The sequence below is a fragment of the Numida meleagris genome, chromosome 25 (assembly GCF_002078875.1).
Source record: "Numida meleagris isolate 19003 breed g44 Domestic line chromosome 25, NumMel1.0, whole genome shotgun sequence".
Lineage (NCBI taxonomy): Eukaryota > Metazoa > Chordata > Aves > Galliformes > Numididae > Numida > Numida meleagris.
Window position 1 is genome coordinate 2,944,078 of NC_034433.1, and position 15,823 is coordinate 2,959,900.

The 15,823-nt window shown below is 54.8% G+C and overlaps 1 protein-coding gene across 14 annotated transcripts in view; it reads right to left on the reverse strand.

Annotated features, from left to right (window-relative positions):
- PLXNA2 (plexin A2) overlaps positions 1-15,823 on the reverse strand; it is a 351,337-nt gene that overhangs the window by 47,605 nt on the left and 287,909 nt on the right. For all 14 annotated transcript variants that reach the window (XM_021377558.1, XM_021377559.1, XM_021377560.1 and 11 more), the window contains one exon: positions 1,733-1,833. In XM_021377558.1, the coding sequence (XP_021233233.1) occupies positions 1,733-1,833 (101 nt within the window). The remainder of the gene's footprint in view (positions 1-1,732; positions 1,834-15,823) is intronic.

The following is a 15,823-nucleotide window of genomic DNA, read 5'->3' on the forward strand; positions in this document are numbered from 1 at the left end:
TGCAAGCATCCCACCACACAACGGAGCCTCAATCCCTAACTCGGGGCTCTGGCAGCAGCACACCTGGAGCAGGCACTGCTCCCTGCATCCATCTCACACATCCGACGCGTCGCTATTTACAATCCAGAACCCACAGTGAACGGGAACGCTTTGGCAGCCCTCAGAGCACGGCGGGAGCATCCCAGCCTGCCCTCACCGAGCCACGAGCAGCTGGAGCAGCTGGCGGGGGGGGAATGCACGAGTTAGAGGAGAAAGATGACAAATTAAATACAAACACTCCGGCGCTTGGGGCCTCCCAACAAATATGACAGAGGCTTCAGGAAGAGCAAGATAAACTCAATTATTTACAGCTTAAGACAAAGGCTAAAAACATGATCATTGCTTCAAGCAGAGCAGGAGGTGCAGGGCTGAGAATTGACATCAGGGAAGAAAGTGTTGGCGGGAGGATGCTAATGCCCAAATGTCACAGCCAAGTGGGCAGAGGAAACAGCACTCTGCTCTCCTCTTGACATTGAGAGTTTTCTCTCTGCAAAATGAAGATAACAACCTTTACCTGCTTCCCAGGTGGCTTATGAAGATGCAGTTCATTAGCATCAGGAAAGCACTCGCTGATCCTTGCAGAGGAGATGCTACGGGGGTGCAAGGAGCAGCAGCAGAGGCACATCCACCCAACCTGCCTGCAGCCTGCAGCCAGCAGGGACCCTGTGCAGAATGCCACCTGGGGGCACGGTGCAGGCACGGCACCAGGGCTGTGCGCACCGGGGATGCCCCTGCAATGGTTTCCCCATATTTCCCTCAATGCAGCACCAACTCTTTACAAGCCAAACGAGCCCTGGTGGGCGCTGGAAGCTGTTTTGCACCCCAAAGCACGCAAGTCCCTAATCCAGGCCGGATTTTGCATTCGAGCCTGCCTTCTTCCTCTCTCTCCTTCCAACACCTGCTGCTCAGGCATGTGGCCAAGCGTCATTGTGCGGGGCCCTGAACTCTGCTCTGCCTCCGCCCCGATTTCCATGCATGTAAGGGGGCTGCTTTGCAAGCTGGCACGGGGCCGGAGGGATTTCTATTCCTCTCCTCCTGTATCCTCCGGGTTTGCCCTTCCTCCCCCCATCAGCGTTTGCCTGGTGGTCCCCCTTCCGCCATAGGAAGTGATCATTCTGGTAGTGAGGGAAAGAAAGAGCCCAAACACCTCCTGAATGCAGAGCGCATTTCCCGCAGTGCCCCTGGGAACAGCCCTCACTGCAGTGCCCGGGACGTGCAGCTCTGCCCCCCGGGACAGCTGCAGCTGCTGCTCTCTGCCCTCACCACGCTGCGTTACAGCAGCTCTTCCAGCTCTGCTGAGTGAGGCTCGGTGCTGCTCTCCGTTCCAAAGTCCTGCTCATGCCATTAAACCCACTCTCGTCTCTAAAAATTCCCCGTTAATCAGGAGGGACTGGCGGCTCGAGCAACAGGGAACGTGCAAAATGCAACGGCTCTGCTCCCCCCAGGTTTCAGTTCTGCTTTTTTGCACCGTCCCATGGCACCTCCCTGTGTGCTGCGTGCAAGCCACTCTCCTAAAGAAGGAATGTGCCTTCCTTCAGGAGCTCAGGGATCTTCAATGCTATTCAAGCTGCAATGCAGGAAACACTCAGGGGAAGGAAAGGATGGGTTCGAGGGACTTCGGCCTCATTTTGCTTTTTGCACGGGAAACACTGGGTGCTGCTGAGAGGTGCTCTATTGCTACAGTCAGACTTACGTGTGATGCAGCGTGCACCAGCCGCAGTGCGGGTCCCCCGAGCTCAGGCACTCTGCACAGGTCGTGTACTGCTCACAGGACTCCACAGGCACTCGGGACACCTGCAGGGGACAAGGGACAAGCACAGACTCAGTGGGTCTGGTGGCCCAGAGCAGCTGCACGGGGTGGTGGGTTAAGCAACACAAAAGCGACTCACAGGCTTGGAGCTCAGGCCGACACCTGTGCAGAAGTTGGTGAACAGTAGGGAATGCTATGTACTGAACTGTCAGAAACTGTGAGGTGCAGCTCACCCAGCCCAGTGGGACACATCACCGAGACACAGCCTGGTCCTGATCTATTTATCAGCATTAAAAACCCCAAATGCTCAAATTTAGGCATTTAGCCAAGTATCATTGCTTGACCAAACAGCTGCAATTCCTCTGCCGTCTTTCAGACCATTCCCTACCACTCCCACAAGGTGTGGTGCTCCTGCAGCCCCTCCCTGCACCATCCCTGCAGCCCGAGGTGGGACTGCAGTGAATTGCAACGGAGCTGAACAAAGTGCACTGCCCCCACGGCCCCCAGATCCTGCGCCCCTGGAGCAGCAAGTGAGGATCAGCTGCTCACGGATCACTGCCACCTCCAGCACAGGGACACTTCCACTAACAGGACCCAGGGGATGGTCCTGGAGCAGCAGCACAGCGACAGCCCTGCATCCATTTAATGGTGATGTGAGGTTCTGGCAAGCCTTGGCCAGCTTCCCCAGTGCTGGGCAGCAGAATTGGGCAGCAGCATTGGGGTGGCTGTGAACTCGCCCAAGCCCAGGTTCATGTTCATCGATTGTGCAAAAGACTGCGGGGCCACCGCTGTCCGTAGCACGCACTTCAAGGACCCTACACCCTTCACAAATACGCACAAATCCCAACAGCCAAAGCCATCTTCCTGCTCCTGCTTTGGGATCCCTCAAACCGGTGCACGCACAGCATTTCCACACAAGAAGAAGGGAACCAGATAGGCAAGGAGGCAGGGAAGGAGCAGTTCCTGCGCGGGGCCGGCCCGCGGCTGGCAGCAGCTGGGCGGCACTGAAAGGAGCAGTGTGCGCCCCACAAAGGCCGCTGTCACGCCAAGTGCTGTTGACACAGTGAGAACCCAGTTCCTCTCTAAACATGACACCAATAGGGCCGCTATTCTTCTTGTTTCCTGAGCCCTACTCGACGGCTTCGCCGACAACAAAAATCGCGCAGGGGTTGGGGGTGTGTTTTCCCAGCAGAGCCGGAGCTGGCGGGACGCGTGCGGGGGAGCTGGGCGTGCACAGAGCCCGGCTGCACGGAGAGCTGCAGCGCTGGGGAAGGGCATGGGGAGGAGAGCACGGGAGCTGGGTCTCATTTTGCATGTGTGGTGCACATCACTCAGCACCGCGCAACGCTGATTGCCACGGGATGCCCTGCCAAGGGGGATATCCCCCCCCTGGGTAGCAACCCAGTTCTTGATGCAGAAATACCCCCATGGCCAACAGAGCAGCGCAGAGCACCCGCTGCCAGCCCGCGTGCCCCGTCCCCACTGCACTGCACAGCCCTGGGAAATTGGTGTTGAATGGGGAGGTGCTGGCCAGCCCTGTGTAATTAAAGCTATCTATCACTCAGCCAGCAGGAGCCCGGGCTTGATGAACTTTCCACTGTGATTCTTTCTTCATTCATGCAACAATGCCGCTGCTTTGTGCTGCTGCGGGAGGCCTGTGGGCAGGAGCACGGGTTCTCCAGCCCCAGCCATGAACGCATCAAGGTGACAGAGCAGGGGAAAGCCAAACTTTCTCAGGAGTTTGTACAAAGTTTGGCACTTTTCTTCCCGCTGCTCCTCCTCCCTCCTGCCCCAGAAAGCGCTGCAGGGACCTCAGGTCCTCAAGATTCCACCTCTCCCTGCACCGAGCAGGGCCAGAGCTGAGCTCACACCGCTGCAGCCCGACAGCCACTGAGTGCCTAGTGCAGGGCAGCAGCGGGATGGGAGGGAAGCAAAAGTTTGAATGAAGCAGCACTAAGGGAGCCCCCCAGCAGCACTGCAGAGCATCCCGGGGCAGGAAGACCCCATCCGTGGGGTCCCGGCATGGAGCAGGGCCCCTCTCTGCTTTCCCATGGGGCGGTTTGGTGACCACGGACACCCACAGCATTGGGCAGATAGTGGGAGAGGGCGCAGGGATGGAGTTTCCATGGCTATGGGGGGATTCTTGAATTGCAGCATCACAGAAGCATGCAGAGAAAGTCCCTTCAACTCTGATCCAAGCAACCTTGGCAGTGAGCGTGGCTTCACTGCTGGAAGGACCTCATCTGCGCCTTTGCAGGATGAGAAGCGGTGGAGCGCAGGGACCCAGATGCTTCCCAAGCAGGACGAGCACAGTTCCCAGCTGCACACACTGGGGTGCTTTTCCCAACACGTGTGCAGCAGTTGGCTCCCACCCATCTGCATTGCCACTGCCACCAGGAGTGGCCATCTCCAAACGCTGGCACCGACTTCTGACAAATGGCACCGCGAGACCGCCCTGCCGCTGGGACCCCTCCTTTGTGCTGATTAGCCCAAGCCCCTGGGGAACTAATTAATAAGGATGAAAGGGGAACGCTTTCCAAAATGTCTGGGCTCAGGTGGGGCTCAGTGCAGGGATCAGAGCGATGCAGTGAACTTTCATCTCGCATCAGTTCGTGGCCCGCGTCCAGTGCTCGCCTCGTGCCGTGCAATCGCAGCACGCTTCCCTGCAGACACCAGCGTGTTTTAAGAGAAGGGCAGAAAACGAATGAACACGAATAATTATTAAGTGCACACTTCTTTCCCTCTCCATTTTGCGGGCAAGCGGTGAATACAGAATTCTGCACCATTTTGCATTTATGCCTGGTGTTACAGTTCGGAGTTCAGCAAACACTGGGTGCTGGGCTGAGCTTATTGAAATCGCTGCTTTGCCCTCAGCTCTCTGCTCCCCTCTCCCCACAGAACTCGCTGCAGAGCCCCCCCCCCCCCGAGCTGCCAGCCCAGAACTCATGCATTCAGTGAAGTTGCTAAAAGGATCGTGGCAGGCTAAGATAAAACAGAGGAGTTTAACATGACAAACAGACTCCTAAATGGGATTAGAGTCTTAATGAAAACAGTAATGAATGAATGAGGCAACCAAATATTACCCATTAATATTAGACAGATAGATTAGATCCCTAGGCACTGCATTTAAAAACGACATGAAATTACTTCAATTACTCTGCATTGATAAATAACAAGGCCATATTTACTGTTAAAAGACATTTCCTCCTCCCTCCCCAGCGCTCACACAGCTTATCCCTCCCCAGGGGGACAGCAGACCTTGCAGAGCTGAGAGCAGGGCTGGGAGCTCCCCCTTCCTCCCTTCCCGAGCACCAGGCAGCACTTCCAGCACATCTCCAACATCTCCAGCATTGAGGGCAACTGCTGCACAGGGCTGGTCCCAATCACTGCACTGAGTCCCTGCATTTCTGTGCAGGAGCCAAGCATCGTTTGCTTAGAACCTGCTGCTCACAGCACTGCACTCTGCGCTCTGCAGCTCAGCGTCCTCCTTCCCACCCAGGGAACGTGAAATGAACCTGATCAGAAGCTCTTCTAGTGAAGAGGTCGGGGGCAGGTGGCTCCTGGGTGCTTGGTGGCATTTACCTGCTGGGGATTGTCATGGCTTTATGATTTTCGGTTATCGGTATTCCACATCATAACATCATGTAGTGTGTGTACCTGGTTCTCAGAAGAGAAGGACTACTACGTTCCCCAGGGGGCTTTGCGACCCTGTTACCATTTTCCGGACAGAGGGAAAGATAAAAACTCGCAGATCATGAGACTTTGTTCTCTTTTCCGCCCATCTCTCATCCTGGCAGCACCTCGTTCCCCAGCCGTCTTATTGTTGGTAGTAGAGTAAGGCCTACCTTCATTTTTGGACATTCTCTCTCATTGTATTGGATTTATCAGCTTAAATTGTAATTATATTGTATCATAGTGTGTTGTTTTGCATTCCGATATCTTGTTTAGTAAATCAGTTTGTTTCTCTCCAGATTGTTGCTGCTGTTTTTGCTCTCAGGCCCATCTCCCTACCCTTTTTTTTTTCCCTTTTCCCTTTCCTGGGGCATGGGTCTGTGGTTCCCCGTCCCATTCATCACAGAACCGGGCTGAACACCCGTAAACTGTTGACAGGCAGCCTCTGTGCTTTCAACCCTGAAACAATGGGTGAAGCAGGGACATGGGAAGGAGCAAGGCACCCAGCTCTGCCCCCAGCCCAGGAGATGGGTGATCTTTTACAGTGCTAAACCTGTATAAATCTTATTTAATGAAATGATGCAATGAAAAGAAGAAATAGAGGTTAAATCATTCCCTTCAGCAGATTTACACTGGAAACAAAGGCTGCTCAGACGGCAGCTGGTTTGCACAGCAGCCCTCAACATTCTTTTCCCAGATGCTGGGCAGCGCAGCACAGCGCAGTGCGAGTGTTGGGCACCGGGGCCAGGGCTGCTTTGACCCCAATGAGGATAAGGCAGCAGAACCACCATGGTGCTGCCCTCCTGCCCTGTGAACGAGCTCCCAGCACTTCCAAGCAGAACTTTCTCTCTGGTCGTGTTTTCCTGCAGGGCTGGAGAAGCCAAGGTCCAGCAGGATGCGAACCCCAACCCAAGCAAAGGCAGTGGATGGGAAAGCTCCTGTGGGGAGCTGCACCCAAGGGGCACAGCAGTGCAAGGGACACCCCTGGGAAAAACAGATGCACCTGCAGAGCCCTCCCTGCAAAAATAATAAATAAACCATGCTGCAAATGGGAAGCTGCCCGTGCAGCCCAGCACTAAGGAGGAACGGACTGATGGCTCTATTTCCGAGGTGCCGGCAGCTGAAGTTGGCAAATGAACCTCTGCAGTTACCTGCTTCCCCTCTTTATTCTTTTCTCACAAAACTGGCAGGAGCAGGGGTAGGAAGGAGATGCACTCAGAGTGAGCAGCGGGCAGCGAGCGGTGGAGCAGCACGGCACCCCCAGGTTGTGCTCCCTTGGATCCCTGCTTACCCGTCACCTTGCTTGGCTGCTGGGAGTGGGGCAGCACCAAAGCTGCCCCTGCAGGAGCCATTCAGGCTGCAGGAGCACTGCCCCTCTGCCCTCACCTGCTGGGCATGAGCCTGCAGAAGTGGCACACGGTGGGAAGAATAGGACAGGCAGTGGCATACAGCAGCGGCACGGGGCAATGGCACTTCTGCTGCTGGTGCAATGCTGCCATTCTGCTCAATGGCTGAGGCTCAGTGAGGCCCTGCTGCTCCCCCCGAGCCCAGCAATCAGAGGCACAGACAATTTGCTGTTTGCTTGCTCTGATGTTACCATCATTGGTGAGTATCAAAATGAGAAAGGCGTCGGGCCCTCAAAACCCGACTGAAGAATAATTGGAAATCCAAAGTGGCACTAAATGTTATTTTCTAAATAAAATGCATTCAATTACAGAACACGAGGCTGTCAAGCATTTAAAAAGATTAGTTAGAGCAGAAAAAAAGTATTCAAACCTTCCGAGACTGCATTACACACACAGGATCCCCTCTGTTCTTAGGGACAGGAGGGAGACAGAATGCAGAACAACGCAGCCATGGCCCGCGTGCTTTCCCACCAGCACAATTCCACCTCAGCTGTTGCACAGCTGCACGGAGGGCTGCGTTCTCCAGCCTCGGTGACAAACAGGCACAGATGACCTCGTGTCCAGCAGCACCTCGTGCTGCACAGCACGTGTCCCAGGTTGCACAGCACAGCGCGGCTGTTTCATTACAGCACTCACTGCAAGGCAGTGATGCTTGGATGCTGCAAGCAGAGGGGGCAGGGCCCTGCTGGTACCCGACGGCAGCGTGCCCAGTCCCCAAACCTCCCCAGTGACCTGCAGGATCGGTGCACACATCAAGGCTGCAGATCAGGAGCCTGCACTGCAAGAGCTCTGCTTGCTCCTTGCATGAACACCACTACCACGGCAGACACGCTCCAGGCTCCAGCAACCACCGCAGTGCCCATCAAGCACGAAGCACAAAGCGCAGCGCATCTCGCGCAGCGGGCGCCGCTAAACCCTCACTCGGAGCAAGGAAAATCGCAGCCAAACAAACCCGACCCCGAGTGAGATCTGTGGCTCTGGCACATTCGCAGGCTGCAGAAACAGGGGCAGATGAGACGTGCTTAGCTCAGATCCTTCGCTCCAGCCGCTCTCCCCCAGCAGCGCCGGTGCCTTGAATTAATGCACGCTGCCAAGCAGGCTGCGAGCAGGCGCACGGCGGGGAAGGCGCAATTATTTACACGTCTGCTCGCTGCTTCCCTGCACGGCGTAAAGACAGGTGAGCTTTCTCTGCATGGTGGTTTTTAGTTTATAGTCTCCTTCCGAGGAGGTAATTGTCACCGGGAAGCGCTCAGGTGCAGACGCAACAAATCGCTGACCCGCGGCTGCAGCAGCACGCAGCGTGGGAGAGGGGAGCGAGCACACGGCGCGGCCATGGATTGATTCCAGCCCTGCTACCAGGCTGGAGGCTGGGAAGGCAAATCCCTCTCTCCCAGGGTTTCATTAGCTGGGAATGGCTTTCTAACGAGATTTACACAATCTAGCCCAGAGCCTACACATTTTGCCCTGCACCCAGAGACAATAACAACGGGGAGTGCAGGAGATGCCTTCTTTTTCTCTGGTCACCCATAATTCAGGACTGTTACAGCGCTGCCATCAATGTGATTGCACAGAGTGCAAAAATAAAACAAAAATGTGCCCGTCTCTAGCATTACGCCTCCCATTTCAACTGACCCAAGCCAGGAAAATTTATAGTTATGGGGACCACGTCCAGTCCATTAAGGAAGGATAGGAAATTGCCAGCTGGGATCTTGATGACATGCTCACCTTTCCTCTAGCACCGCTCTCACTACAATGCAGAACCACAGCAGCATGGGGCTGCTGGCACAGGCTCTGTCTGCATTGGGGGTGGTGGCAGCACCTCTGGAAGCGCTCATAGCCCCCACCAAGCACCTCCTGCTGAAACTGACCCATACCCACACCCTGCTCAAAACGCAGTCCTGGTGCTTTGCAGGGATGCTCCCATTGCATGCTGCTGGGGCCGAGCTGAGCTCCCACCATGCACACCAACAGCAAAGACCCAACATGGAAAAACCCAGCCCGCCCGCAGCTAGCAACTGGAGCTTGCACTCTGCAGTCATAGCAATGCTGTTTCTGGCACAGTTTCTCCAATAAAGCAGTTCCAGTGTGGTCAGCTCTTTTTAAATGGAAGGGATTTCAGCGAGGTCTCTCTGTGGGCAGGGCTGTCTGCTGGCTCACACCATGGCCCGGCCACGCGAGGAGGAGTTATTTTCACACCCATCCTTCCCCTTTGATTCCTCACCCAAAAAAATAAATTAAAAAAAAAAACAAAAAAAAACACTTATCATCGTGTTCTTGTGGAGATATTAATAGCACCCAAAGCACTGACAGTTGCCTGTGAGTCACTGCTGAAAGGGATGGGAAAAACCTGCGGCTGTGGCTTGCTAGGAGACGATGCAGCGTCCTTCGTGAGCTGCAGCACCAAGGACTGGTTCTGGGGCAGAGGGACACGGGGTGCCCTACCCCACACAGCTGGGGCTGTGCCCTCAATGTCCCTTGGCTGTGGCCAGTCCATGCCACCACGCTTCCTTTCCATTTCCAGGCCCTATTGCTGTGGTGGGAGCACAGCTCCATCCTGCCCACGTGCTGCTCCTGCACTCAGCTCCGCTTCTGCTTGAAAGGAAGCACGAGTGCCAATTAAACAGCCACCAGGGCACCGAGCAGATAAATATGTGTTGTGAGAGAAACTGGATAGACACGCTCTGAAGTGGAGCCAGCGAAGGGAGGAGGGAATGTGTCATTGTTGTTGGTGGCAGAACTTCAGAGTAGTGCTCATCACGCGCAACCCATGCAGAAGCCAACCCGCAGCCGTGCTATGCGAGCACGCTGGGCATGTGACTGCCCCGAAACCTTCCTCCTCTGCACTGCCCTGACTTCAGCTCTGTGCACACAGCACAATGCTCTGCCCCATCTGAGGGCCGGGCACAGCGGTGCTCCAATGCCAGCTCCCAGCACATGCCCAGACACCCGTGCCAAGTCCCCAGCAGCTGCGCCTGGCTGGATGCAGTGCTCAGAGATGACCGCAGCTCGAGGCTCAGCCTTTCCCTGCCACCTCCTGGGTTAAAAGCCGACAAACCCTCCTCGTTCTGCCCAGCAGAGGTGGGCAGCATGGCACGAAGCCTGGTCACTTTGTTGGGTCACTGAGAGCCCAACAAAGCTGCTTCTGGAGCCCGCCACAGGGCCAGTGCCCCACACAAAATCCACTGTCATGCTTCGTCTGCACAGACAACGAGCAGTGAAACCAGCGATGCTGCACTGGACATACTTGGGACTGACAGTGCCACGGAGGTGCTCTATGTAGTAGAGGCACCTTGAGGCAGAAACAGCAAATCCCACCTGAGCTCCATCTTTTGCAGCTGTAACCAGCAGGTTGGCCCTGCCAAAAGGTGAGAAGGTTCAGAGGAACAAAGCCCAGAATATGTTAATATCCAAAGGAGCAGCTTGGCACCCATGAAGCCTCCATGGCAACCCAAAGAGTGCCATGGACGGACCCAACCACTGCTCAGACCAACCTGAAACCACGCTGCCAGCCGCAGCCGCTTCCAAATGTGCCATGGGGTGGGGAATGTGCTCCCATTGCTCATGTGGAAGAAGGCACTGTGAGCAGTTTGTCCTTTTGGCCATGGCCGGTGCTACATCCAGCTTCACACAACTATGGAACGCTGAACTTAACAGCGATGAAGAACGGTGCTGTGCTATGGGCAAGAGGACCTGGGGGCCTTCAGCCCCCACCACGGGCACTGCTGGTGCCTGCCCTGCTCCTGGCCTCACTGTGTTTAGTCTGCTGGGCACATTCCTGCGCGCCGCTAAGACAAACAGCAGATTATTCATGGGGCTCCTTTGCCTCACGCATCGCCCAGAAATGAGGAGCTATTGCAGCTCCCACGGGCACGGGGCAGAGCTGCACCTCCAGGGGCTGTGTGCACAATGCTCTAGAAAACCTCAGCATCTTCACTGCAGTTTCACAGGGCAAACGTTTTGCCATGGAAGAGGAAGGAGGAGGGAAAGCGAGAACAAAACCCACAAGCTGTGTTTTTCTGCTTTGCAACCAGCCTTAACTTTTATGTGTCGTCCCAGCTTGTAACACCATTATAGCCACCTCGCCCGGGGCACAGCCATCACTCCCAAGCTGTTTGGAATCCGCAGGAACTCTTTTTTCCCTGCTCATTTGACAACTTTCCTAATGCTTTGGTGGGAATTTGGTTTCCAGCTGCATTGCTGTTGTTCAAGTGGTGCCAGTGGGACGGCCCAGGGATCCCACAGGCTGGGCTGGAGCCTCCTGAGGTTTGGGCTGGATCTGACTGTGTGTTTTGGCTCTGCTCATTTCAGTATTATTGCAAGAAACCACGCTTATAGCTGTATTTCCCCACGTGATCTGAACTGAAACAAAAAAAGACAGACGCTGAAGGCCAGACCCCAACCAATCTGATTTTGCAGAACCTTTCAGAAGGGAAAAAAGCTCTCTGCCCCCGGAGCAGGGATGGAGCAGCCCTGGGCTCTGTGTGCAGCACAGTCCTTGCCACCTCCCTGCAAAGCACTCGGTGCCTGTTGGTGGAGCATCCAGCAGCTCATCGCCTGCTCTCTCTTCCCGCAAACTTCATCATAATAAAGTGATACTCCACACCGTATCCCTTTTTCCATTTCACCCTTCACTGGATCATTTTACGCATCTATTCCCATTGCTAATTCAAACTAATTAAAGTATAAAGTAGAATAATTTGTGCCATTTCAGAGCTCCTCTCACCATATTGTGAGTAATGTTTCTTTTCTGCTCGTGCCCGGTGCAAGCGATTCCCCTCCTCGCCGGCTGAACGGCCGCCAGGCTCGTTGCTGGGGGGACAGTCACAGCAGCACGGGGAGGGGGACACTTTTAAACAGCTCTGATAGAGAGACAGAGGAACACAGAGCTCTGGCCGTGTCCCCAAGCACCCCCATTGCTGCTGGGGTCATCTGAGTCCAACGAGGGCAAAAACCCCCATAGCTCAACACGGCCCCTGCAGTGCTCCAGCTTGGCCATCATGCACCAGAAATCCCAGCTTGCTTCGGTGAGGGGCTCTAACATTGCAAGCGTAGGTCACCCCTCTGTCCTGCAGCACAAAGCCAAGAGGATGCACAGGGGGCACGGCAATGCAGTGCTCCATGGAGCCCCAGCAGCATGCAGACCCAGAGCACACGGTGTCAGAGCTCTGCACTGCAGCTGTCCCCTGCACACCAGTGCTCTGTGCAGGGCATCGCTGCGTGCGTACGCACATGCAGGGAAATTCTGGAAGTATTTCAGGCCTGCGGTTGCCTGCCTGAAAATTAAACAATAGGTCTGTGGATGGGGAGGAATCGCAAAGGGAAGCGCATACATGGGAACCCTGCGGCTGTGACTGGCAGGGGAAAAGATAGATTAATACAAAGTAAAACCAACCCAAAACAAACAAACCCTGCGAGCAAACCTCGCAAGCACTTGAAAGAAAGAACCGTGTGAGCAGCGCCTACAATACATCCCACTGCCAAAACAAACCCAGTGACCCCTGACGCTGAGTTTTTACACAGGGGCGGTTTCTTCTTGCTCCTTGCAGGAAAGTTTACTTTTCAAGTATGTGTTACTTCGAAGCTGTCTGCCCCTTGATCTGCGCCCTTGGATTCCTGGTGGCTGCCCGTACATCCCAGCAGCTCTGCAGGATGTCCCCAAGCCTCAGAGCCCCAAGACACCGTGGCCTTTTGGTCAACTGGCGTTCATTAGCACATCCTCCTTATCAGGTAGATACGGTTAATGATCCCAGACAGGCTTGTATCCAGATTTCTTAATTATTGCTAATTGACTACAGGGAGGAAAGTGGCTCTGCACGGCTGCATGCGTTGCAGGAGCATGGCACAAGCAGGTGCTGCAGCACAGCTCTGCCCTCTGTGATGGTGCCCAGCTCAGTGGCTGTTGGACCAGCAGACAATGCAGTTAAAAATTTAATCCATTCTTTTTTTTTTTTTTTTCCATCCTTCTTGATGAATCCAGCCCCTTTTATCCACATCTCCTGCATTTTTTATCGTGTTTTCTCACTCCTTTTTCTGGACACCACCGGTATTTACAGCGCCTCCGCCCCAGAATTGATGGAGCTCTTTGTTTTCCTCGCTCTGGTTCCAAACTCTTTTAAATCACCCAGGCACTGCCCTCCTGCCTTCCCCTCCATCAGCACCCAGAAAGCTCAGCCCAACGCAACGCGCTTTGCTCAGGAGTTACACAGCACGGGGTCACGGGACAGGGAGCAGCAAAACAAATCATCCCCAGCGGCTCCTGCAGCTCCACAGCTCCTGACACGGGGGCATTTGCTAAGCAAATATTTCACTGCTAGCAGAGCAGGCGGAGAGGCAGCTTGTCCGTACAGCCATGGCGATGTACAGGCAGCAGGGAGGGGGCTGCAGGGTGCTGCTGGAAGGCGCAGATACCCAGGGGCTGGTTGCAGGCACAGAGGTCTGTAAGATCCACGTGTCTGCAGGTGGGAGAACACAGTGATGGATCCCGGGGCAGCTCCTCACATCCAGCACCTGACAACTGCAGCAGCCGGGCTCTGACTGCAGGAGGGGGAACGTGCTGGGCCGTGCTCCCCTTCCCCAGCACAGAGGGGCTTCTTCCAGCAGCCCTGCAGCATTTTCATCACGCTGCTTTGGATTTCCACCTTTGTAACCCTTCATTCGGTGGTGAGACCTCCTGGAGGTGGCAGTCCCTGCCCTGATTGAGCCTCCACTCGCTCCCAGATTAAAAATAACATGGCACAATGCTGCCATCACCCTCTGGTTGCTCTGCACCCACTGCTGCTGTCTCAGCCTCATGCAGCCCCGCTGATGCCCCAGCAGCATCTCATGATGTTCAAGCCCCAGCAGCTTGTGGGCAGGAATGATGTTTGCTTGCTGGAGCAACGCCGAGAAACGCATGTCTGCTTTAAATAGTCGGGGTCAGAATCACTCCTCTTCTGCCATGAGAGCTATTTGAAGCCAGGTGCTTCAAGAGAGCCTGTGAAAGCTCCTAATGAGCACTCCTAAATCATGTGGTTAAAGAACTGGTGGTAAGAGGCTGGAAGCAAAGTTTCTTTATCCTCCTCTCCCCCGGACCGGGCTGCACAACTGTTGCTTCTGTGCTTTGTGGGAGTGAAATCAAATGTCAAATATTCTGCTTTGGAAGGAGTTGGCAATGGAACATGAAAGGCTCGTGGAGAGCTCCAAAGGACTGCAGATAAATTGGAGAGAAGTAGACAGGGCTGGGATGGGAGCCAGGGGGAGTGGGGAAAGACTGCGCTCCAGATTTCGGGATGAAGCAAATGCTTCCCCTCCGCAATCAGCACAGAGCTGCTCTGAGCATGGAGGGAGGTGGGTTCAACACAGAAGTGCCATGGGTGTGCTGGAAGCACCTGTGTGCACGTCACAGCTCGCCGTGTGCTCTGAGCACAACCACAGTGCAAAGCAGAGCGCTGCACCCATGCACTGGTTTGCTCCCACCCTACAGCAGCACGGAGTTCGGGACACATCTCCTTGCTGAATCCCACAGAAACGCAGTGTTTATCGGATCAGTTTTGCCATAGGCTAGTCTCCTATTTATTTCTCAGAAACCACAGGCTGTGGGCAGCCCTCCCCAGCACACGCTCACACGCTGCAGAGCGCTCAGCACAGCTGCTCCGGTGCCATCTCACTGTGGCAGAATTCCATCTTATTCCAGCTCTTCAGATTTCAGAATACATTTCAGCTGCGCATTCTCAGTACTTCCAAGGGCACTTCCCACTGCTCACAGCCTCAGCTTGGGCCTCCCTCCTCCTCTTGGTACCGACTCTCTGCAGCCACCAGGCTCCATCCAGAGCGCTCTGGAAAAAAAAAAAGCATCTCCCCCTCTATTTTGCTGAGCAATCACATTGCCAGGATCAGGGCAGTGAGGGTCAGTGGGGCCGACAACATCCACTTTGTGACAGTGTGGGGGCTCCTGGGGCCATGGCACACACCCCAGGGGGCACAGGGCAGTTCTGGGTGGGGGGGGTGAGGGCTGTGCATGGAATCAGCATGCCAGGAGCACTCCATTGTTTGCTAATTCTCTTCGCATCTTTTTGTTTCACAATTAAGCACATTAGCTCCCCGCATCCCTCCTGCAGCAGGTGGAGGTCTCTGTGCACCAGGCGTGCAAAGCTCGCCGTTAACCCACAGGGTTAACTCAAGGCAACACCACTTAATGGCATCCAGACGTCCTCAGACGTAACCCTCCTCCTGTCTCCACCACCCACGAGGCACCAGCTCTATAAATCTGAATTACACAGTGGTGAGTAACAGCCAATAAAACGCTCAGCAGTCAGCGAACCCAAAAGTCTGGCTCAGAGCGCGGGACTTCTGGTGTTGTTTTTGTCTCAGAGAACGGAGCAGACGAGATGTGCTCCAGCTGAGGTCCTGCCTTCTTTACACCGTGCTGGCTCCCCAAAGCTGCAGACTCCTGTGTGCTGTTGGCCATAAATTTCCACTGTAATCTTTTTGGTTTGGCTTTCTACAGCCTTTGGCAACCTCTAGGCAGACATTCAGGCCACCCCTATCTTAAGAGGTATGCAAACACTAAAGAGACATTCTTCATAATATCATGGTATAATATAGGAAGATAAAACTTGTTTATGACCATACAGAGCCACGAAGCGATGTTGGCTGCCACAGCTGGGGTTGACCTACCAGAACTGGCATGGTGACTGTGGCATGGCGAAATTGGCATGGTGATGGTGGCATGGCGATGGTAGCATGGCAATGGTGGCATGGCAATGGTGGAATGGCAATGGTGGCACGGCAATGGTGGCATGGCAATAGCGGCATGGTGATGGTGGCATGGTGATGGTGGCATGGCGATGGTGGCATGGTGATGGTGGCACGGCAGTGGTGGCACGGCAATGGTGGCATGGCAATAGCGGCATGGTGATGGTGGCATGGTGATGGTGGCACGGCGATGGTGGCACGGCAATGGTGGCACGGCAATGGT